The following is a 25050-nucleotide window of genomic DNA, read 5'->3' on the forward strand; positions in this document are numbered from 1 at the left end:
CATGCAACAATAACAGTCAAGTTTAATCTTAATGAATGTCTTAACAGTCCAGAACAACATATAAGCCAGTTAGATAAAAATTATATTATGAAATGTACAGGCAAAATGCAAACCCACTACAGAATCTGTGTATCTGGTGACACTTCCACATCCAGTTGAGCAGTGGCTCTCCCTGATGGAGACATCCTTGAGTCCCGCTCAACATCCACTTGAGGGCTCCAAAATGGACTGTACAGCTCACCTGGACAGCCCGCCAGGGGGAGCCCTCGAGTGGATGTTGAACCTGATGCGGGACTTCCGCATCTAGAGCAACATCCACTTGAGGCTATTACTCAATGACTTGAGGGCTAGGCAGGCTACTCACAGTAGTAGGCCTACATGGGAAAGTCTTGATGTGTGGGATAGCATGTATCTAACTTTTTAGGGCCAAAGCCAAGTTGGATTAACCTATAATCAAGTTTAGCCTTTTGTTTTTTTCCAAAGGTTTGTAATTTTCTTGTTTTGTTCTAACCTGGAACTGACTCTCTTCTGTTGCCTCTTTTTGAAACTGCTGGGCCAACCTTACAGCTGCTGGGCCAACCTTAGAATAGGCTATACCCCACTTTCTGGCATGCTTAGGAAATCATTTTACTCTCACTGAATGTTACCTCACTCAGACCTAACATACAGTGCTAAACTTGTTTTGAACTGTGAAATAATTATATGGAAAATAGTCTCAAAATGCCAAATAACTGCACACCATTTTTATGTTTTTAAACAGCCTAAAACAGATTCAGGGTAGCCCAAGCAGCCAATAGTTGGCGCTACATGTGCACTACTGTCTAGGCATGATGAGCCTTCCCGGTAATACACTCGTGTCCCCCATGGAGCGGCATTCAGCTGCAAAGGCATCATCAAATATTTGTATAACTAACCCAAGATAGACCACAGGCTGTCGTTTCCAATGGGAGCAAATTAATCATAGTGGGCAGAACAAGCAAGCGTTCTCATGTAATTTCGATTTAGGATGGTGCACACCCTTGACTGAACACGGTGTACAACAAATTGTCCGAAAATATGAAAATGGTGGTGAAAAAATGTTTTATTAGTACACATTTTCCTGTTTTTAAGCGGCTCGACATTAAAGATGGTTAATGAGGTTGATTATGCCTTTGCAGTCTGAATGGAGGATGCTCTATTTACGAGCCGGTCCACAGGGGAGACGAGTGTATTACCCGCAATGCACATCAAACCTAGACCATAGTTGCGCTAGATTTGCACTATCGGCTGCCTAGGATAGATTCATGGGTGTGCTCCCTCAGTCCGCACACAGTTCATGCATTTAAAATGTTTAACGTTTTCCAACACTATAGCAATTCGGTGACTGAATCTGCGTTTGTTTGGGGAAAACTAAAATCAAAATAGAGTTGGCTGTAAGGTTGTTTACCTCTCAGTAGCTGGGTAATTTTGGAGGGCAGATTGCGTTTCTTCTCAGACCAACCCCTAACCCCCTCCTCCCTCACCAGACGCTCAAATATACTAGACTACGAAAACTTTGTTGGATGTTTCAGGAGAAACATTTCAGGACCAGATTTTTATTATTTTTTTAACAAATGTATGTACGTTAAGTACGCTCATTAACCGTGTTTTGCAAAGGAGACCTTTTGTGTTGGTGAATTAAAACACTAGAAACATTGTATCTGAAGGAGCGCACTGGGCGGAGGCAGCGACCCAAGCATTTTTGTTATTCATCTAAACTCCACAGGCACCTCTTGTCCATTAATTGGACTTCTGACAGGTAATTTGTTTTCATTTGCCATAAATCTTTTACCAAAAGATAATTTTCCCCGTCAAAACATGTAAACAACTAGGCTACAACAACGTGACTGTTCTGACAGGCTGTTATACATGTGCTTTGGGGAAGAACGCTGTTATTGACCTGTGCGCACAGCTTTAAAGTTTCTGTATAAATTCCTAAACTTATTTAAATAGCCTTGCAAGTAAGCCAATTTTTCCGTTGGTTTTAAGAAGATTTAGCCTACAGAATGCTCCCCATATCATTACATTTACAACGATTTGTAAATATCTGAGAGCACGTGACCATACATTTTGTATTTATTTATTTCACCTTTATTTTATGAGGTAGTCCTACTGAAACCAAGGTATATTTTACAGATGAGTCCTGAATTACATAAATTACAGAAAATACATGCATCAAAATCTAAATGCAAAATGCACATAGGAAGAAAAACATGGTCATAAAAACAAACACATTCATCAGCAATAAGGTCCTCAATCATCTTTCAGGATTGCCCAAGAGACACCAAAACATCTAGTTTAAGAACATTTAAGCTTGTTCCACAAATAAGGTGCAAGAAAAGTAAATGGACTTTTAGTTAACTCATCAAAATGCTTTTTGAAAGACAGCTTTTCATCTATTCAGAAGCCCAGATATTTGTTAACAGGGACACGGATCAATATGGACACCATCCAAAGTACATATCATCAGTTATATTTACAGGACACAGAATCTACCCCTGCGGGACACCTCTCGTAATATACAGGTAACTTGATTTAACACCATCAGTAGATACACATTGAGTTATATCGGTCAAGTGATTTTTAAAGTGGTTACATGCAGCCTGGTCTCGGGCCAATTGAAGAAAGACTGAATTAGCAGTGAGTGATCAACAGTATCAAAAGCCTTTGGCAGGTCAATGAAGAGGGCAGCACAATGTTGCCTTTTATCCATACAGTAAACCACATAACTAGGGATGCAGCAGAGGTAATGCTATGACATGGTCTAAAACCTGTTTGATGTACATTTAGAATAAAAAGGTAAGAAATATCTTAGCTTAGAATTAATCAAGGGTTCAAATATTTTAGCTAGGCAAGACAGTTTAGAAATAGCATACATGACATAAGCCAATGACTATGGCAGCGATCATCAACTAGGGCCGGATAAATTATTACAAATCATTTGTAGACCGCAAGAAGCACAAACAGATACTTTTGTGTATATATAGTGTATGTGGACATCCCTTCAAATTAGTGGATGTGGCTCTCTCAGCCACACCTGTTGCTGACAGGTGTATAAAATCGAGCACACAGCCATGCAGTCTCCACAGACTAACATTGTCAGTTGAATGGCCTTACTGAAGAGTTCAGTGACTTTCAATGTAGCATCATCATAGGATGCCACCTTTTCAACAATTCAGTTCATCAGATTTCTGCCCTGCTAGTGCTTCCTGGCCAACTGTAAGTGCTATTGTGAAGTGGAAATGTCTAGGAGCAACAACGGCTCAGCTGCGAAGTGGTAGGCTACACAAGCTCACAGAATGGGACCGCCGAGTGCTAAATCGCATAAAAATCATCTGTCATCGGTTGCAACACTCACTACTGAGTTAAACAGCCTCTGGAAGAAACATCAGCACAATAACTGTTCGTTGGCAGCTTCACAAGCCTAAGATCACCATGCGCAATGCCAAGCGTCCGCTAGATTGGTGTAAAGTTCGCTGCCATTGGACTTTGGAGAAGTGGAAACACGTTCAAATCAAACTTTGTCACATGCGTTGAATAGAACAGGACTGACTGTGAAATGCTTGCTTACAAGCCCTTAACCAGCAGTGCAGTTCAAGAGTTAAAGTATTTACAAAATAAACTAAAGTAAAAAAATAAAATAAATGAGGCTATATACAGGGAATACCGGTACCGAGTGAATGTGCAGGGGTACAGGTTAGTTGAGGTAATTTATACATGTAGGTAGGGGAGAAGTGACTATTCATATATAATAAACAGCGAGTAGCAGCAGTGTAAAAACAAATGGAGGGGGGGGGGGTGTCAATGTAAATAGTCCGGGTGGCCATTTGATTAATTGCTCCGCAGTCTTTTGGCTTAGGGGTAGAAGCTGTAAAGGAGCCTTTTGGTCCTAGACTTGGCACTCCGGTACCGCTTGCCATGCAGAAGCAGAGAGAACCTTCTATGACTTTGGTCACTGGAGTCTGACAATTTTTTGGCCTTTCCTCTGACACCGCCTGGTATATAGGTCCTGGATGGCAGGAAGCTTTGCCCCAGTGTCGTACGCACTACCCGGTTAGGGTGCTCTCTCTGGTGTAGCTTTAGAACTTTTTGAGGATCTGGGGACCCATGCCAAATATTTTCTGTCTCCTGAGGGAGAAAAGGTGTTGTCGTGCCCTCTTCACGACTGTGTTGGTGTGTTTGTGGACAACAAGGAACTTGAAACTCTCCACCCACTCCACTACAACCCCGTCAATGTTAATGGCGGCCTGTTCGGCCAGCCTTTTCCTGTAATCCACAATCAGCTCCTTTGTCCTGCTCACACTGAGGGATAGGTTATTGTCTTGGCACCACACTGCCTGGTCTCTGTCCTCCACCATATAGGCTGTTTCATCGTTGTCGGTGATCAGGCCTACCACTGTTGTGTAGTCAGCAAACCTAATGATGGTGTTAGAGTCGTGTTTGAACAGGGAGTACAGAAGGGGAAGTCCAGGATCCAGTTGCAGGGAGGTGTTTAGTCCCAGGGTCCTTAGATTAATGATGAGCTTTGTGGGAACTATGGTGTTGAATGCTGAGCTGTAGTCAATGAACAGCATTCTCACATAGGTGTTCCTTTTGTCCAGGTGGGAAAGGGCAGTGTGGGGTGCGATTGTGTCATCTGTGAATCTGTTGGGGTGGTATGCGAATAAAAATATATATAATTCTTCACATTTTCAAGCAGTCCGTTTATATTTTCCAACGTGGCTATACATTTGGGTGAGGTTTCATTTTCGCCTGAGTAGCCTCGTTTCACTACCAAAAATACAATTAAACCATCTAGTGTTCAGCGAAATAACAACGCAATGTCAAATACAGCTAGCCTAGTCAAACAATTAACATCCAATCACATTAACTGTTACTCTCTTGCGGGAATGCCACAAATGGTCCATATGTGGCCAAACATAGCTGCTGCTCATTCCGTTTGCTTGAAAATTGATGAATGGTTAAAAAAAGCAAGGCCTGCATCCATAGACACATACCAGCTCTACTGGTAGTACTGTTACTACCAGCAGTACTACACCTGCACCTGTCGTCGACACAACTTGTTCTGCTTCCACGAGCCCATCCAATGCTAGCATAACTATTTCTACATTTGCTGTTAGCCCAGCTAGCATGGGCACTGACAGTTGTGAATCTGATGCAGCCGAAGAGCTACTGCCCCCTTACCCGTGAAAGCAGCAAACAGCAGAAAGGGAGACAATCGAAGAGAAGCAAATATGATGAGAACTAGATTGATTTGTGGTTCACTTATATTAGGAGTAGTGCCTTTCCTCAGCCACAGTGTGTTATATGTGCAAGTATATGTGCAAGTACTCTCACAACTCAATGAAACCTTCACTCTGGCGCAGACATTTAGAAGCAAAACATGCCAATTTGAAAAATAAGCCTCAGGATTTTTTTTAAGCGAGAATTAAGACAACTTTAGATTAGTAAGACATATAAAAGCAACAGATACCATTAATAAGAAGGGGCTAAAAGTGTCTTATATGGTGAGCTACCAAGTGGCTAGGACAGGCAAGCCCCATACTGTTGTGGAGGACTTAATTCTTCCTGCTGCTGGGGGAAAAGGACAAAACTATACAGACAATGCCTCCATCAAACAACACTGTTTCACGACGCATCAGTGAAATGGCAGGACATGTTTTGAAACAATTACTGCTTCGCATACAAGCCAGTGAATTCTATGTGTTACAGCTGGATGAGTCAACAGACGTGGCAGGCCTGGCACAGCTCCTGGTATATGGGGGGTCAATTAACCTCTTTGGGATAGGGGTCAGCATTTTCACTTTGGATAAATAACATGCCCAATTTCAACTTCCTGCTACTCATGCCAAGAATAAGATATGCATATTATTAGTAGATTTGGATAGAAAACACTTTCAAGTTTCTAAAACTGTTTGAATCATGTCTGTGAGTATAACAGAACTTATGTAGCAGGCAAAACCCCGAGGACTAACCGTTCATAATTTTTTTTTTGTCTCTGTTTCGCCGAAGATACTTTTAAAAATCTGACACGTGTGCTGGATTCACAACGAGTGTAGTTTTAATTGAATATCTTACATGTGTCATTTAATGAAAGTTAGATTTTTATATAATTGTTTTAAATTTGCCGCGCTGCCTTTTCCCTGTTTTTTGCCCAAGTGGGACACAACCGTCCCCTATACCATAGGAAGTTAAGGAAGACGACCTCTTCTGCAAACCAGGACAACAGGAGAGGATATTTTTTAAGTACTGGACAGCTTTGTGAAATCAAATGGTCTTCGGTGGTCAAGATGTGTTGGTATCCTTACTGATGGAGCAAAAGCCATGACGGGGAGACATAGTGGAGTGGTAACGTGCGTGCAAGCAGTTTCTCCCGACGCCACTTGGGTACACTGCTACAACCACTGAGAGGCTCTTGCTGCTAAGGGAATGCCTGACAGCTTGAAAGACTTTTGCACACTACAGTGAAAATGGTTAACTTTGTTAAAGCAAAGTATTTTCTGCAATATGCAATGATATGAGCAGCGACCATGTAATGCTTTTACAACATACAGAAGTGCGCTTGTTATCAAGGGTCAATATATTGATACGAGCTTAATGTTTTCTTTACTGACCGTCATTTTCTCTTGTCTGACCGTTTGCATGATGACGAGTTTCTCACACGACTGGCCTATCTGGGTGTTTTTCTCACCTGAATGATCAATGTAGGATTACAGGGACTCTCCGCAACTATATTCAATGTACAGGACAAAATTGAGGCTATGATTAAGTTGGAGCGCTTCTCTCTGCATTAACAGATCTTTCCATAATTTTATGATTTTTTTTGTGTGCAAATTATCTCAAGCTTACAGATGTCAGATGTGATATTGCGAAGCAGTAGAGTGAGTTGGGTGTGCAATTACGCAGGTACTTTCCCGAAACGGATGACACAAACGACTGGATTCGTTATCTCTTTCATGCCCTGCCTTCAGTCCACTTACCAATGTCTGAATAAGAGCGCCTCATTGAAATTGCAACAAGCGGTTCTGTGAAAATGTCATTTAATCAGAAGCCACTGCCAGATTTGGGGATTTTTGGACACTGATGCTCTTTGCAAACACATACCTATGTGAAAACATGTACCTATGTGAGAGGGGATTCTCGGCCCTCACTAGCATGAAAACTAAATACCGGCACCGACTGTGTGTGAAAAATGATTTAAGACTGAGACTCTCTCCAATACAACCCAACATTGCAGAGTTATGTGCATCCTTTCAAGCACACCCTTCTCATTAACCTGTGGTGAGCTATTTACAATTTTTGATGAACAAATAAGGTTTTATATGTAAGATGGTTAAATAAACAGCAAACATGTAGGTATCACAGACTCTGTCAGTGAGAGGTTGACAATGTCAGTGAATACACTTGCTAGTTGTCAGTTCTCTGGAGTGATGACTCTCACATCACCATCTGGCAGTCCGATGGACAAACTTGGATTTGGGGGGATTCCAGGAGAACGCCACCTGCCCGAATGCATAGTGCCAACTGTAAAATTTGGTGGAGGAGGAATAACGGTCTGGGGCTGTTTTTCATGGTTTAGGCTCCATAGTTCCAGTGAAGGGGATCTTAACACTGACATACTAGACGATTCTGTGCTTCCTTTGTGGCAGCAGATTGGTAAAGGCCCGTTCCTGTTTCAGCATGACAATCCCCCCATGCACAAAGCGAAGTCCATGCAGAAATTGTCTGTCGATCAGTGTGGAAGAACTTGACTGGCCTGCACAGAGCCCTGACCTCAACCCCATCAAACACCTTTGGGATGAATTGAAACGCAGACTGTGAGCCAGGCCTAATTGTGCAACATCAGTGCCCGACTTCACGAATGCTTTTGTGGCTGAATGGAAGCAAGTCCCTGCAGCAATGTTCTAGCAATGTTCTAACATGTAGTGGAAAGCCTATCCAGAAGAGTGTAGGCTGTTGTAGCAGTGAAGGGGGGATCAACTCCATATTAATGCTCATGAGTTTGGACTGAGATGTTTAACGAGCAGGTGTGCACATACCTTTGGTCATGTAGTGTATAATATTTAAGTAAAACATTACCATGTCAAACCTCGCTTAAATTTGTATATGGTTACATATCTCTATTATGCGTGAGAATACTTTGGAACATATTTACAAAATGAAAATCACTTAGAGCCAATTTGCTTTAATTTTTACAGTATTTTATGTCCAACAAATTAAATCACCCGGGAGCCAAATTCAGCCACAAGCCACCAGTTGGCATAGGCCTGCTGTACCATAAATGTTCAAAACGGACTGGGTTAACAGTTTCGGTGCTTGTAATAGCCTAGCCTGTTTGGGATAGGGGGCAGCATTTTCACGTTTGGATGAAAAGCGTGCCCAGAGTAAACTGCCTGCTACTCAGTCCCAGTTGCTAATATCATTAGTAGATTTTGATAGACAACACTCTAAAGTTTCTAAAACTTGAGAAAACCTGAGAAAAACCCACCAGGAAGTGGGAAATCTGAGGTTTGTAGTTTTTCAACTCTTTGCCTATCGAATATACAGTGTCTATGGGGTCAAATTGCACTTCCTAAGGCCTCCACTAGATGTCAACAGTCTTTAGAACATTGTTTGATGCTTCTACTGTAAAGGAGAGAGGAATGAGAGGGGATTGAGTCAGTGGTCTGGCGGAGTGGCATGAGCTGACCGCGCGTTCATGTGAGTTAGCTTGAGTTCCATTGCATTTCTGAAGACAAAGGAATTATCTGGTTGGAACATTATTGAAGATTTATGATAAAAACATCCTAAATATTGATTCTATACTTTGTTTGACATGTTTCTACGAACTGTAATATCACTTTTTTTAAACTTTTCGTATGAACTATGCGATTGTGCATTGAGCATTTGGATTACTGGGCTAAACACGCAAACAATAAGGAGGTATTTGGACAAATTATGGACTTTATCGAACAAATCAAACATTTATTGTGGAACTGGGATTCCTGGAAGTGCATTCTGATGAAGATCATCAAAGGTAAGTGAATATTTATAATGCTATTTCTGACTTCTGACTCCAACATGGCGGATATCTGTATGGCTTGATTTGTTGTCTGAGCACCGTACTCAGATTATTGCATGGTTTGCTTCTTCCGTAAAGTTTAAAAAAAAATCTGACACAGCGGTTGCATTAAGGAGAAGTATATCTCTAATTCTGTGCATAACCCTTGTATCTTATATTAAAGTTTATGATGACTATTTCTGTAAATTGATGTGGCTCTCTGCAAAATCACTGGATGTTTTGGAAGCAAAACATTACTGAACGTAACGTGTCAATGTAAACTGAGATTTCTGGATATAAATATGCACTTTATCGAATAAAACATACATGTATTGTGTAACATGAAGTCCTATGAGTGTCATCTGATGATGATCATCAAAGCTTAGTGATTCATTTTCTCTTTCTGCTTTTTATGACTCCTCTCTTTGGCTGGAAAATGGCTGTGTGTGTTTTTGTGACTAGGCTCTAACCTAACATAATCATATGTTGTGCTTTCGCTGTAAAGCCTTATTGAAATCGGACACGATGGGAATATTAACAAGACGTTTCTTTCATTTGGTGTATTGCACTTGTGAATGTATGAAAGTTCATATTTCAAAAAAATATTTTTGAATTTCGCGTGCTGCCTTTTCAGTGCAATGTTGTCGAGCGGAGAACCCCTAGCCATAAGAAGCTAGTCTACTTTTCTTACTTTTTATTTGTCCTTTTCAGTTCAGTCAAAATGCAATAACATCAACTATCTAGACATGAGAAGTAGCTATCTATAGCCTAATGGGCTAGATGAAAACCATGACTGAGGTTAAAAGTATTTTCTAATAACTTAGTTTAAACTTTGTTTACTTGAGGATGAGCCGAGTCTCCTTTAAAGTAGAATGCTGTAACAAACACGATTATTGGCCTTTGTTATAACTCTTGCAGCATTTGGTAGATTAAGATATTGATTGGCAGTCCTTTGTTGTTAATCCTGTTCTTAAACCCTGGTTTGAGTGTTTAAATCCCTGTTTCTCTCTAAACCATGCCACACTGCTCCAACTCAGAAACCTTAAGTATGAGTAGTTATTGTCGCCTTATGGAACAGCTTCTCTATGCCTTGGGCTAGGGATGGGACAGATAGGGTCTGTGCCAAAAGATGGGCTCTGATCAAAAGATGGGCTCTGATCAGAGTCAGTGGGGCTAATCGTTTTAACCATCTGATGCCCATCACAGTATGGTATTCCTTCATATGGAAATCTACATAATGTATAGTATGAGTTCTGCCACCGCATCTGCTGCCAGAGTAGTTCTTAATTATCATATTTCAGTTGGACAGAAGTCCTGAGGACAGTGACTTAATCTGACAGGTGATGTAATGAATACATAATTAGATATATAATATGACTAACTTGTATGTTCACCGTTCAATTCTCCCAAAATCCCACATTCGTGTTCTGCACATGAATCAAAAATACTCACAGTTCCCTAGAGATTAGTGTCAGGTAAGTACATTCTTCTGCAGCACTCCAAAAAACAAGATTTTGTTTAAAGAAACATTTTGGCTTATAGTTGGAGTCATTTGAAGTTGGAAGTTTACATACAGTTAGGTTGGAGTCATTAAAACTCATTTTTCAACCACTCCACAAATTTCTTGTTAACAAACTATAGTTTGGGCAAGTCGGTTAGGACATCTACTTTGTGCATGACACAAGTAATTTTTCTAACAATTGTTTACAGACAGATTATTTCACTTATAATTCACTTATAATTCACTGTATCACAATTCCAGTGGGTCAGAAGTTTACATACACTAAGTGGATTGTGCCTTTAAACAAACATCTTGGAAAATTCCAGAAAATTGTGTCATGGCTTTAGAAGCTTCTGATAGGCTAATTGACATAATTTGAGTCAATTGGAGGTGTACCTGTGGATGTATTTCAAGGCCTACCTTCAAACTCAGTTCCTCTTTGCTTGACATTATCGGACAATCAAAAGAAATCAGCCAAGACCTCAGAAGAAAATGTGTAGACCAACACAAGTCTGGTTCATCTTTTCAGCAATTTCCAAACGCCTGAAGGTACCACGCTCATCTGTACAAACAATAGTATGCAAATATAAACAACATAGGACCACGCAGCCGTCATACCGCTCAGGAAGGAGACGCGTTTTGTCTCCTAGAGAAGAACGTACTTTGGTGCAAAAAGTGCAAATCAATACCAGAACAACAGCAAAAAGGACCTTGTGAAGATGTTGGAGGAAACGGCTACAAAAGTACCTATATTGACATAATCTGAAAGGCTGCTCAGCAAGGAAAAAGCCACTGCTCCAAAACAGCCATAAAAAGCCAGACTACTGTTTGCAAAATGTGGAAAAAAAACGTACTTTTTGGAGAAATGTCCTTTGGTCTGATGAAACAAAAATAGAACTGTTTCGCCATAATGACCATTGTTATGTTTGGAGGAAAAAGGGCGATGCTTGCAAGCCGAAGAACACCATCCCAGCCGTGAAGCATGGGGGGGTGGCAGCATCATGTTGTGGGGGTGCTTTGCTGCAGGATGGACTGGTGCACTTCACAAAATAGATCATCATGAGGGAAGAGGAAAATTATGTGGATATATTGAAGCAACATCTCAAGACATCAGTCAGGAAGTTAAAGCTTGGTCGCAAATGGGTCTTCCAAATGGACAATGACCATACTTGACCATACTTCCAAAGTTGTTGCAAAATGTCTTAAGGATGACATGGTCAAGGTATTGGAGTGGCCATCACAAAGCGCTGACCTCAATTCTATAGAAAATCTGTGGGCAGAACTGAAAAAGTGTGTGCGAGCAAGGAGGCCTAAAAACCTGACTCCGTTACACCAGCTCTGTCAGGAGGAATGGCCCAAAACACCCCCAACTTATTGTGGGAAGCTTGTGGATGGCTACCCGAAACATTTGAGCCAAGTTAAACAATTTAAAGGCAATGCCACCGAATACTAATTGAGTGTATTTTAACTTCTGACCCACTGGGAATGTGATGAAAGAAATGAAAGCTGACATAAATCAATCTTTATCCTGTTATTCTGACATTTAACAATCTTAAAATCAAGTGGAGATCCTAGCTGACCTAAAACAGGGAATTTTTATTCTGATTAAATGTCAGGAATAGTGAGAAACTGAGTTTAAATGTAGTTGGCGAAGGTGTATGTAAACTTCCAACTTCAACTGTATCTGCTTTCAGTAACAAAATTCAGGACACTTTCTGCCCAGGGTGCCAATGCCTCCACAAACAACAGTCAGGACACTTTCTGCCCAGGGTGCCAATGCCTCCACAAACAACAGTCAGGACACTTTCTGCCCAGGGTGCCAATGCCTCCACAAACAACACTCAGGACACTTTCTGGCCAGGGTGCCAATGCCTCCACAAACAACACTCAGGACACTTTCTGTCCAGGGTGCCAATGCCTCCACAAACAACACTCAGGACACTTTCTGCCCAGGGTGCCAATGCCTCCACAAACAACAGTCAGGACACTTTCTGCCCAGGGTGCCAATGCCTCCACAAACAACAGTCAGGACACTTTCTGCCCAGGGTGCCAATGCCTCCACAAACAACACTCCAGTGTGGGAGTTTTGGTTTAAGAGCCACGGCCGATAAACACATGATGGGAAAATCTAGAAGAAGGGCTTGGACGAACATTTGTAGAAAGAATGGTCTATGTGTGAAAAACAGACTGTAGCGCCATACCGTCGTGCGCAGTGACTGCACATTCCAGCTGAGAAAAAAAGCTGAGTTTGTGCCTTCAAAAAGGATTCACACCCCTTGACATTTTCCAATTTCTTTTTGTTACATACTGAATTTCAAATGGATGAAACTTAAATTTGTTTTTCACTGGCTTACACACAATAACCCATAATGTCAAAGTGGAATTGTTTTTTTTGTGTTTTTTAAAACAAATTAATTAAAAATGAAAAGTGGAAATTTCTTGAGACAATAATTATTCAACTCCTTTGTTATGGTAAGCCTAAATAAGTTCAGGAGTAAAAAATGTGCTTTAACAAGTCCCTTAACAAGTTGCATGGACTCACTGTGTGCAATAAAAGTGTTTAACATTCGTTTTTTGAATGACAACCTTATCTGTACCCCACACATACATATAATTGTAAGGTCCCTCAGTCGAAGAGTGAATTTCAAACACAAATACCAGGGACGTTTTCCAATGCCTTGCAAAGAAGAGCACCTACTGTTAGAGGGGTCAAAAAATATATATATATTTTTTTAAAGCACACATTGAATATTCCTTTGAGCATGGTGACGTTATTTATTACACTTTGGATGGTGTATCAATACACCCAGTCACTACAAAGATATAGGTGTCGTTCCTAACTTAGTTGCCGGAAAGAAAGGAAACCGCTCAGAGATTTCACCATGAGGCCAGTGGTGATTTTAACAGTTACTGAGCTTAATGGCTGTGATAGGAGAGAACTGGGGATGGATCAGCAACATTGTAGTTATTTCACAATATTAACCTAATTAACAGTGAAAAGAAGGAAGCCTGTACAGAATAAACATGTTCCAAGACATAATCCTGTTTGCAACAAGGCACTAAAATAATACTACAAAGAAATGTGGTGAAGAAATTCAGTTTTTGTCATGAATACAAAGTGTTTTTGGGGGAGCAAATCCAATACAGCACATTACGGAGTACCGCTCTCCATATTTTCAAGCATAGTGGTGGCTGCATCATGTTATGTGTATGCTTGTGATCGTTTAGGACTAGGGAGCTTTTCAGGATAAAAAATAAATAGAATGGAGCTAAGCACCGGCAAAATTCGAGAGGAAAACCTGGTTGTCTGCTTTACACCAGACACTGGGAGATGAATTCAGCTTTCAGCAAGAGAGTAACTTAAAACATAAGCCAAATCTACACTGGAGTTGCTTACTAAGAAGAAAGTGAATGGTCCTAAGTGGCCAAGTTACAGTGTTTACTTAAATCTACTTGAAAATCTATGGCAAGACCTGAAAATGGTTGTCTAGCCATGATCAACAACCAATTGGACAGAGCTTGAAGAATTTTTTTAATAATAATGGGCAATTGTTGTACAATCCAGGTGTGGAAAGCTCTTAGAAACTTACCCAAAAAGACACTCAGCCGTAATTGCTTAAAGGTGATTCTAACATTTATTGACTTAAGGGATTGAATACTGACCTATTTGTGACCTATATAATAGTAATTTATTTCACTACATATATATATATATATTTTTTACGAATGTTAGCATTTTTCTTCCACTTTGACATTACATGGTGTTTTGTGTAGATCTTTGACAACAAATTACAATTAAATCCATTTTAACCCCACTTTGTAACTCAACCAAATGTAGAAAAAGTAAAGGGGCGTGAATACTTTCTGAAGGCACTGTATGTCTTTAACTCCCTGACCAAATATCAAGTGCAACTCAACCCGGGTCTCTCCTCCCTGCATCTCGATACTGCCAGGACAGGATACCTGTGTAATATGGTGCAGACACTGAAATAACCCCCTCTACCCTTACCCCGAGTCAGGAGCTAATAACATAAGAGATCATGGGGGAACTGTTTAATATGGCTGCAATCCCGTTAACGGGATCGATATGACAACAGCCAGTGAAAGTGCAGGGCGCCAAATTCAAAACAACAGAAATCTCATCATTTAAAATTCCTCAAACATACATGTATTTTATACCGTTTTAAAGGTAATCTTGTTGTTAATCCCACCACCGTGTCCGATTTTCAAATATGTTTTACAGCGAAAGCACCACAAACGATAATGTTAGGTCACCACCAAGCCACAGAATTAAACACAGCCATTTTTCCAGCCAAAGATAGGAGTCACAAAAAGCACAAAGAGATAAAATGATTCACTAACCGTTGGTGATCTTCATCAGATGACACTCATAGGACTTCATGTTACACAATACATGTATGCTTTGTTTGATAAAGTTCATATTTATATCAAAATATCTGAGTTTACATTGGCACATTACGTTCACTAGTTCTAAAAACATCCAGTGATTTTGCAGAGCCACATCGATTCAACAGAAATACTCATCATGTAGATGATAATACAAGTTATACACATGGAATTATAGATATACCTCTCCTTAATGCAACCGCTGTGTCAGATTTCAAAAAAACTTTATGGAAAAAGCAAACCATGCAATAATCTGAGACGGCGCTCAGAAAAATAATCAAATTAGCCACCATGTTGGAGTCAACAGAAACCATAAATTACATGATAAATATTCCCTTACCTTTGATCTTCATCAGAATGCACTCCCAGGAATCCTAGTTCCGCAATAAATGCTTGATTTGTTCGATAATGTCCGTTATTTATGTCCAGGTAGCTACCTTTGTGAGCACGTTAGGTATACATATCCAAACGTTCGTGCAGGTCGAGCATTACTCCGGACAAAAACTTCAAGAAGTTATAATACAGGTCGAAGAAACATTTCAAACTAAGTATAGAATCAAAAATGTGGATGTTTGTATCATAAATCTTCAATAAAGTTCCAACCGGAGAATTCCTTTGTGTGTAGAGGAGCAATGGAATGCAGGTCGATATCATGTGGAATGCGCATGACCAGGAAATGCTCTCTGCCAGTAACCTGACTCATTCAGCTCTTATTCAGTCCCACAACACAGTAGAAGCCTCATTCAAGTTTCTAAAGACGGTTGACATCTAGTGGAAGCCCCAGGAATTGCAACTTCATTCATATCCCATTGTGAATTCAATAGGGCCTGGGTTGAAAATCGACCAACCTCAGATTTCTCACTTCCTGTTTGGATTTCTTCTCAGGTTTTTGCCTGCCATATGAGTTCTGTTATACTCACAGACATCATTCAAACAGTTTTAGAAACTTTAGTGTTTTCTATCCAATACTAATAATAATATGCATATATTAGAAACTGAGACTGAGGAGCAGGCTGTTTACTCTGGGAACCTCTGGTCATCTTTCATCCAAGCTACTCAATACTGCCTCCCAGCCATAAGAAGTTAACTTCTTATGGCTGAGATCCCGTTACCGGGAGCGATATAACAACAACCAGTGATAGTACAAGGCGCCATATTCAAAAGAACAGAAATCGCATAATTAAAATTCCTCAAACATGCATGTATCTTATATCGTTTTCAAGGTAGTCTTGTTGTTAATCCCACCACAGTGTCCGATTTCAAATAGGATTCACGGGGAAAGCACCACAAACGATTGTTAGGTCACCAACAACTCACCAAAATACACAGCCAAAGAGAGAGAGAAAAAGCACATATAGAGATAAAATGAATCACTAAACTTTGATAATCTTCATCAGATGACACTCATAGGACTTCATGTTACACAATACATGCATGTTTTGTTTGATGAAGTTCATATTTATATCAGAAAATCTGAGTTTACATTGGCGTATTAGATTCACTAGTTCCAAAAACATCCAGTGATTTTGCATAGCCACATCATTCAACAGAAATACTCATCATAAATGTAGATGATAACACAAGTTATACACATGGAATTATAGATATACCTCTCCCTAATGCAACCGCTGTGTCAGATTTCAAAAAAACTTTACGGAAAAAGAAACACATTTTTACTTTTGAGACGGCGCTCAAAAGTAAAAACACCACAGCCGCAAAGATGGCGTCAACATAAACAAGAAATTACATGATAAATCTTCCCTTACCTTTGATGATCTACATCAGAAAGCACTCCAGGAATCCCATGTCCACAATAAATTATTGTTTTGTTCGAAAATGTCTGTTATTTATGTCCAAATACCTTCTTTTGTTAGCGTGTTTGGTATACATATCCAAACGCTAATTCTGGTCAGCGTTATATCGGACAAAAACTTCAAAAAGTGATATTTCCGGTCGAAGAAACATTTCAAACTAAGTACAGAATCAATCATTAGGATGTTTTTAACATATAGCTTCAATAAAGTTCCAACCGGAGTACTCCTTCTTGTCTTCGTGAGTAATGGAATGCAAGTGACTACCACAAGGAATTAACATGATCAGAAAATGGCTGACTGCCAGACACCTGACTGATTCTGCTATCATTCACTCCCACAACGTCATAGAAGTCTTCATTATAATTTCTATTGATGGTTGACATCCAGTGTAACCCCTAGGCAGTGCAACATCATTCATATCTCAAGGGGATTTCATTGGAGACTCTGGTGAATACAGACAAAGCTCAGATTTCTGACTTCCTGTTTTGATTTCAACTCAGGATTTTGCCTGCCAATATGAGTTCTGCTATACTCACAGACATCATTCAAACAGTTTTAGAAACTTTAGTGTTTTCTATCCAATACTACTAATAAAATGCATATATTAGAAACTGAGAGTGGGGAGCAGGCTGTTTACTTTAGGCACCTTATTCATCCAAGCTACTCAATACTGCCTCCCAGCCATAAAAAGTTAAAGTTGCAGGGTGTTGTGACTAGCTCTGCTGGTCCCCTCCGATACAAAGCTGTATGTGTTCATCAACAAGGCTGACATTAAAATGCTAGGATCTGCACCTATTCCCCCCACAACCAGACCTGTCAGACACTGGTGGTGGGAGAACTTCAACACTCCGCTGGTCAGGACAACTGTGTAAGCCTGTTATGTTTCCTCATTATGAGCATAGCAGTCTTTCCACTACATTATGCTTGAAATAAGTAATTGCGTCCCTCCAGGGGATTGAACTTGGTTCTCAAATAAAGTATTTGCTTTCTGTTTTGCCATTTTTCTCCTACACTTTCAATCTTTGTCTTTGGAAGGTCCTTCATGTTTCTGGTGGTTGTTTCCCTTTGTCTCCAGGTGACATGGATCTCTCTCTGTTGGTGGCATTCTGCGCCTGTGTTCCTCCTGCTTTGGGTGAGCTTTTTCCTTTCACTTTTTTATGTTTGAGCTTCTCTCTCAAAATACTTGACTACAGCACATGAATGGTGACTGAGGAGCATTCACAGTGTGGTTGAGGGAAGTGTAATGTTTTATTCAGAGTGCCAGTGATTTAAAGAATGAGCTGGTCTCTGGTCTGTCTGTACTAACAGGGTCAGGATTTGGCAGGGAGATGCCAGGTAAGTTTGCAGTGCATTGGATGCCTCAGCTGTGTCAAAGGAATGAGAAATGCAGTCTATCTGCCTTGGAATAGACACAGAATGCATGGCCATCCTTTTTGGCTTATCAGTTGCCCTAGAGCAGTGTTTCCCAACTCCAGTCCTCAAATACCCCCCTTTTTTACAGTACACATTTTTATTGTAGCCCTGGACAAACAAACCTGATTCAATTTATCAAATGAGTTGAATTTGGTGTCTTTGTCCGGGGCTACAACAAAAATGTGTGCTGGTGGGGGGGGGGGACTGGAGTTGGGAAACACTGCCCGGTCCCCCCAGACTTTTCACATTTTTGTTTTTAACCTTAAACTGGCACACCTGATTCAATTAGTCAAAGGCTTGATGATTAGTTGACTAATTGAACCAGGTGTGCCCGTTTAGGGTTAAAACAAAAGTGTGAAATGTCTGAGGGATGGGGGCAGAGGAGAGGGTTGGGAAACCCTGTCCTAGAGTATGGCTGTCTGTAGAGAAACTGGAAAGGTCATTCACAGTGCAGTGTTTCCCCCTAGGATGTTTTTCAGCAGTGGTGGCAGAGTTAGCAGGGGGAGGTTGGGGGTTGCAGCGGATGGGGTCATCCTGGGGCAGACATCAACATAATAAATAAATAAAAAATATAAAAAAATGTCCAGTGTCGGCCAATGCATGTAGGGGAGACACTGCAATGTGATAGAGGAAAGTGTGTAGTGTCATATTTTAGCGAACTGTGTCGTGTCTTAAGAGTGCCAGTGATTAAAGAATGAGCTGGTCTCTGGTCTGTCTATACTAACAGGGTCATCTATAGGCAGGGACATGCCAGGTAAGTTTGTTTTATTGGATGCCTCAGTGTTGTCATAAAGGAATGAGAAACACGGTGTCTGTTTTGGAATGGGCACTGAGAATGCACAGCCATATTTGTTATTGGCTGGTCAGTTGCCCTAGAGCAAGGTTTCATCAAACTCAGTCCTAGGGTCCCCATTTTGGTTTTTGCCCTAGTAGTGCACAACTGATTGAAATAACTCCTCGTTGGGGTGGCAGGACCGAGTTTGGGAAACTCTGCCGTAGAGCACATGTGTTGAACTCTGCCCTCCGTGAAATGAGTGTCTGGGTTTTCGCTCTGCCCTAATTAGTAAATAACTCCCCTCGCCTGGTTGTCTAGGTCTTAGTTGAAAGGAAAAAGCAAAGACCAGCAGACACTAGGCCATCCATAGAATGAGTTTGATACCCCTAACCTAGAGTATGGCTCTCTGTAGAGTAACTAGCTTTGCTTTGTATGCACTTACATAGTGCGCAACTATATTGATTAAGTACTATTGTGTAAGGATTTCAAGTTATGATTAAATCCAGTTAATTTGAAATGGGCTCATCGAGGCTGGTGTAAGAAAGAGCCTTTGCTTTCCTGGCCAGGATTAGCCTTTTTCTCATGTGAGGGATTTTAGTAATCGGTCATTTGAAGTGCAGCTAAGCCTCCCATATTGTAGTAGCATGTGGCGCTAGGCAGTCCTACACTGCACTTTGGGTTGTGTTGTGCTGACTTGTTCCTGAGCAGATTACCCTACATTAGTTGTTTTTCTCCTCAGACAGCAGGGTGATTTGGGGCAGGATATGAGTTCTCCTGGTAATGGAGAGGAATGACACCAAACAAAAGTGTTTGTCGGACATTAGGCTTATCTACTGCACCATAAAAAGCCCTGCTGGCTCGGGTTGTCGTTCTCTGACATCCTTTAGAAGAAAACAAAATGAAAATGTCAACAGATACAAGATGAGCCAATCAGAGAACCATTTCATTGTTAGAGAGCTGAGCAGTGATTATTGTACTACACCTTGGGATCTTCAAGAAGTGGTTCTATTACCTCTGTTCTCATCGAAGCAGGAGTACTTTATTTGGTGATCCAGATAACGTGACATCCATGTGATTTAGATTCTTAATCTAAATGGTATTGTGAGGGAAGATGTGACATTTGGTTGATTCTCAAATGGTTACTCACACTGCACAAGCCAACGTGCGTGCACACACACACACACACACACACACACACACACACACACACACACACACACACACACACACACACACACACACACACACACACACACACACACACACACACACACACACACACACACACACACACACACACACACACACACACACACACACACACACACACACACACACACACACACACACACACACACAGTGAAGTCTGCTTTATTACATCACCTACCTGAGCTGACATGGGTCACTGGCCTTGGGAAATGACTGCAGAGTGGGTATGGTTAAAAATGCATCAGGACTTGCAACTCTGTGTGGTGTCTTGCATCATTGTAGCTTTAGCATTTCCACTACATTTCAACCACATTTTGCAACTTCCCCTTTACTCTTCTGAAGAGAGAGCCACCTGATTGTTGCCAGATTGTATTCAAAAGCATGCACTGTGTATCGCATCACCCAGTGGTTTAATCTGTGTAAGTGCATGCACCATTCCTAAACCTTCAGTACAAGTGGACCATATTTTTATAAAGCACAGAACACTACAACCAGTCTTACTATCGTGTGTACAGTAGTCACTATTTACATTCAATGTACACCTCTGGAACACTTGACTACAGTTCTGAAGGTAAACAGAGCCTTAAACCAGTTCTGAAAGCTTTGTAGTGCACACCAAGCACACAGTCAGAGCTATTCTCTGTCAATCATTAATGCTTTCTGTCTTTTGTTTTCCAGCATCGACGATGGTTGAAAAGGGTAAAGGTTTCTTGTTGTTTCAGATGAACATTACTGTACTTATTGTATTTCACTTTAAAGAGCATGTTGGCAAATCACATACTTTTTGCTCACTCACCATCTTTTCACACCAGTTGCACTCGAAACTCAGTTTATGTTTGAATTAGTTTAACTCCAAACATGGTGTTTAAGTTTCTATTGAAAGGGATCACTATGAATGTGTGTGATTTAAAGGAGATTTTTAAATCATTATTATGCATTCCATCTGGCGCATGGGCAGCTCTGTCATCTATTTGCTTTGGCTGGCGAGGGTACAAGTGGCCGAGGGGACAAGTGGCCGAGGGGACAAGTGGTCGAGGGGACAAGTGGCGAGGGTACAAGTGGCCGAGGGGACAAGTGGTCTAATGTGCCCTTTTTAATACCATAGCTGCAATTTCAATGTAGATGTAATAACTGTGAATAATAACATTCTACAAAATGTAGTCACACACAAAATGTATCTCGTTTTCATGTATTCCCTCGCCTTCTCCCCTCCCAGACTATGACGCTGCGTTTCACTACGGTGAGTGGGGGATGGATCAACATGGACTAACTCCACTGGGGGTAGACGTGACACTTCTCAGGAAATATCTGGGAGGTCAAGACGGGCTTGCGTTTTCCCTCCATTTTTCAAGTTCAACTGGCAAACAGTCCCTCCCACTCTGCTGTATTCTCATTTCTTAACACACTGCTCTATCCTGTCTTCAGCAGGTCTATGCATTCACAGACACATTCTATGATATATTCAGCTCTTACAGTGAATATCCTTCCATGTTTGAGGCAGTAATATCAATCAAAATATAGATACCTATAGATGTGAACCTGATGGATTTATCAATCGTGGCATATACATATGTTTGAATTATCTCATAGGAACATGGTGTCATAATTGCAAAGCTTTGCTATGCTGTAATACACCCAAAGAGGGTACAGTGCATACGTATGTACTGATTAAGATGGTTTATGTTACACTGTGCCTTGCACATGTTCTGTAGTAGTGGGCCTTACTGTGCAGGGATAAAAATGTATTTCTGTTTCAGACTATGAATCTCTGAGGATCGGTGGACTGATCTTCGCTGTGGTACTGTTTGTCATGGGCATTGTCCTAATCGTCAGTAAGTCTGTCTGCCCAACTACGGTTATACTTAAATTGAAATAAAATGTGATTAGTCCCATAAGTTTATTTCTACTGTACCAATCTCTTTCCATAATTGTATTTCTGCACTGTTCAACATGCTGATCCATTGGACAGCCCTTCTTTACCAGTCCAGTCCTTATAAACAAGCCTGGGATCAGTTACTTGCTGGGATGCAGGCCAACATGCCTTGCCCAACCCCCAGGACACCCAACACCTCTCTACCCTGTAGGCATCTGCACATCTAGGGCACTGACTAAAACTGACCTGGACGCTATGTAGCCTTTTCCCCTCCCTCCTCATCTCATGTTCTTGCACTCATCCACCCCACCCATAGCTGCAGCCCCCCACCCGCCCTAAATCTTACTCCAAGCGTCCATTACATTGGTCATAGATATCACAGGGGGCAAAGGGAGTGTCCCCTCTCCTGCTACTACACATGTGCAAAGAGAAGGCTTTGGGTCTTCAGTGTTCTGTCCAAGCTGTACAAATAATCAATCATTCAAGCGCTTAGTTTGGGTATTTTTTTACTGGATAGGGTCTTGTAAAATATAATATTCCAACTTCGAAACAGATCAGTTGCTGAAGTATCTTCATTCTAGTGCTAGTTTACCAGGCATGTGTCTTTGACACCTAGGATGGAGAGAGGCCTGTCAACTCTGGCTATCCTCAGAGTATATCATCTTTCCATCATAGTAGCTCTTCTTCACACCAATTTCTCTCTCTCTGCAGGCCAGAAATGCCCATGCAAATCAAGTCCGAAGTCACGGTAAGTTGGACAAAGAGATAGTGTTGATAAAACATGGCACAGAAAGAACTTGTGCGGTCCAAACACTTAAGACACCTTCGTCCACTTACCCTCGCCTTATGCCTGTTATGTACGCAGAGAATTGACCCTTTACTGGGAATTTATTCCTTCACACGGTAAATCTGGGGAAAAGGGGCTGAACGGAACCAAAGCAAAGAAAGTACATGTCAAAGCCCCCTCTCCTACCTTACCACTACTTACCTATCTTAGCACCACCTGGTACGCTAACCAAAATACAGGGGCTGGTCTGCCCAGGTCTTACCTAGTGTGCATAGACAGTAAATACTACGGGTTGTGTATGCCCGCAGGCCTCTTGACTAAGCACTCCCTAGTTGCCTTCCCCCCTGGGAACAAATTAACCAGAATTATACAAACTACTTCACCAACAAACAAAAAAACTGAGAAACAACACAGGACATAACCATCAGCTCTCTCTGAGCAACAACTAATACAGGACATACGAATCAGCTCTCTCTGAGCAACAACTAATACAGGACATACGAATCAGCTCTCTCTGAGCAACAACTAATACAGGACATACCAATCAGCTCTCTCAGCAACAACTAATACAGGACATACCAATCAGCTCTCTGAGCAACAACTAATACAGGACATACCAATCAGCTCTCTCTGAGCAACAACTAATACAGGACATAACCATCAGCTCTCTCTGAGCAACAACTAATACAGAACATACCAATCAGCTCTCTCTGAGCAACAACTAATACAGGACATAACCATCAGCTCTCTCTGAGCAACAACTAATACAGAACATACCAATCAGCTCTCTCTCTGAGCAACAACTAATACAGGACATACCAATCAGCTCTCTCTGAGCAACAACTAATACAGGACATAACCATCATCTCTCTCTGAGCAACAACTAATACAGGACATACCAATCAGCTCTCTCTGAGCAACAACTAATACAGGACATACCAATCAGCTCTCTCTGAGCAACAACTAATACAGGACATACCAATCAGCTCTCTCAGCAACAACTAATACAAGACATACCAATCAGCTCTTTGACCATTGTAATAACTATGTTTGGTTTGCTAGACATGTTTGATGTAGCAATGTAAGTTGATTTTTGTATTATGAATTAAATCATTCCTCCCTCCCTCGCCCCTTGCCCTGCAAGTGTATACTCGTCAGACGTCATGATACCTCATCAGAAGTGTCCACTTAATTTGAGGGCTGAAGTGTTTGGACCGCAACCCTTGACAGAGTTCATTGTAAGGCCTTTAAAGTGTAATCTCTCGACCAGTAAGAGGAGATTTTTAGAATATTCTTAACCGTTAGACAGAATCTTCAGTACTCATTTTGAGTTTTAATACATTTCCCCCCTATGTTTTAGGGTTTAGATGGCTTGTTTAGATATTGTATACTTTTTAATCACTGTCCAAGTAGTGATTTTGCTCTAGTGGTTTACCTGTTTGTTTTCCATTTTCCTCTCTTAGGCCTTCTGGGGTACCTGAGGCAGAGGCAGGGGTTGTGACAGGTAAAATCATCCATATCTTTGTCTTCAATGGCATATTGGTCTTTATCAAATGTCTGATTTGTATGTATCATTTTATTTATGAAACCAATACATCTTATCATGTTTACCATTCTGCTCTCAGGTCCCCAGTGATGTAAAGTCTCGCCACCAGGCGGCAGCATTGGACAGTGAAGGACTAACTATGGCTATCTCCCAGAGAGCACAAGGCTCCTTTTTTAAATTTCATCCTGCTGATATGTTCTCTTGACATGTTTTTTCTTTTCTCTTTTTTCTATATGAATGAATCTACAGCGACAGTATTCTGAAGGCATAATTGGTTGATGCAGTAGGGTAGGCTATAAAACCTTCTGTCATATGTGATAGACACACATGAACAAGCGATTTTGTGAGTTAGAACTTGACTATTTTAAATGGTAATATTTCCACATTGTTAAATAAAGTGATGTAGATGGGTCATTGTGTGTTGTGTTTCAACTTTTCCCACTGTCAGCCACTGGCATAGACTGTCTCCCTGTCAGTCACTGCTACTGGCCCAGTTTTTCCCCAGTAGCGCAGTTCTAATGGATATTCAGCACACCCGTTTTGCTGATGTTGCACCTTTCTGCAGGCAATAGTAGATGAACTCATTCAGCCTCCTGACAAGTGCAGCAACATCAAACATGCTGCAGCTTATTGTTTAGAACCATTGTTGCATGCTAATCTGATAGGC

At 41.0% G+C, this 25050-nt stretch overlaps 1 protein-coding gene across 5 annotated transcripts; it reads left to right on the forward strand.

The window, feature by feature from the left end:
* Window positions 1–1278: 1278 nt before the first annotated feature.
* Window positions 1279–24795, forward strand: LOC124006323 (sodium/potassium-transporting ATPase subunit gamma-like). 5 transcript variants are annotated; one of them, XM_046316272.1, is made up of 10 exons: window positions 1297–1777; window positions 17856–17912; window positions 18089–18115; window positions 18921–18947; window positions 20856–20876; window positions 21394–21417; window positions 21935–22009; window positions 22762–22798; window positions 24301–24341; window positions 24463–24795. In XM_046316272.1, the coding sequence occupies exons 2-10, from the start codon at window positions 17861–17863 to the stop codon at window positions 24471–24473; spliced, it is 315 nt and encodes a 104-aa protein (XP_046172228.1). In that variant the 5' UTR covers window positions 1297–1777; window positions 17856–17860; the 3' UTR covers window positions 24474–24795. The 5 variants fall into 5 exon arrangements, with proteins under 5 accessions (XP_046172232.1, XP_046172229.1, XP_046172231.1 ...); XM_046316273.1 differs by lacking the exon at window positions 21394–21417 and having other exon boundaries at window positions 1280–1777; XM_046316275.1 differs by lacking the exon at window positions 18921–18947 and having other exon boundaries at window positions 1286–1777.
* Window positions 24796–25050: the final 255 nt, after the last annotated feature.

This window comes from Oncorhynchus gorbuscha, linkage group LG19 (assembly GCF_021184085.1).
Source record: "Oncorhynchus gorbuscha isolate QuinsamMale2020 ecotype Even-year linkage group LG19, OgorEven_v1.0, whole genome shotgun sequence".
In the NCBI taxonomy this organism is placed as follows: domain Eukaryota; kingdom Metazoa; phylum Chordata; class Actinopteri; order Salmoniformes; family Salmonidae; genus Oncorhynchus; species Oncorhynchus gorbuscha.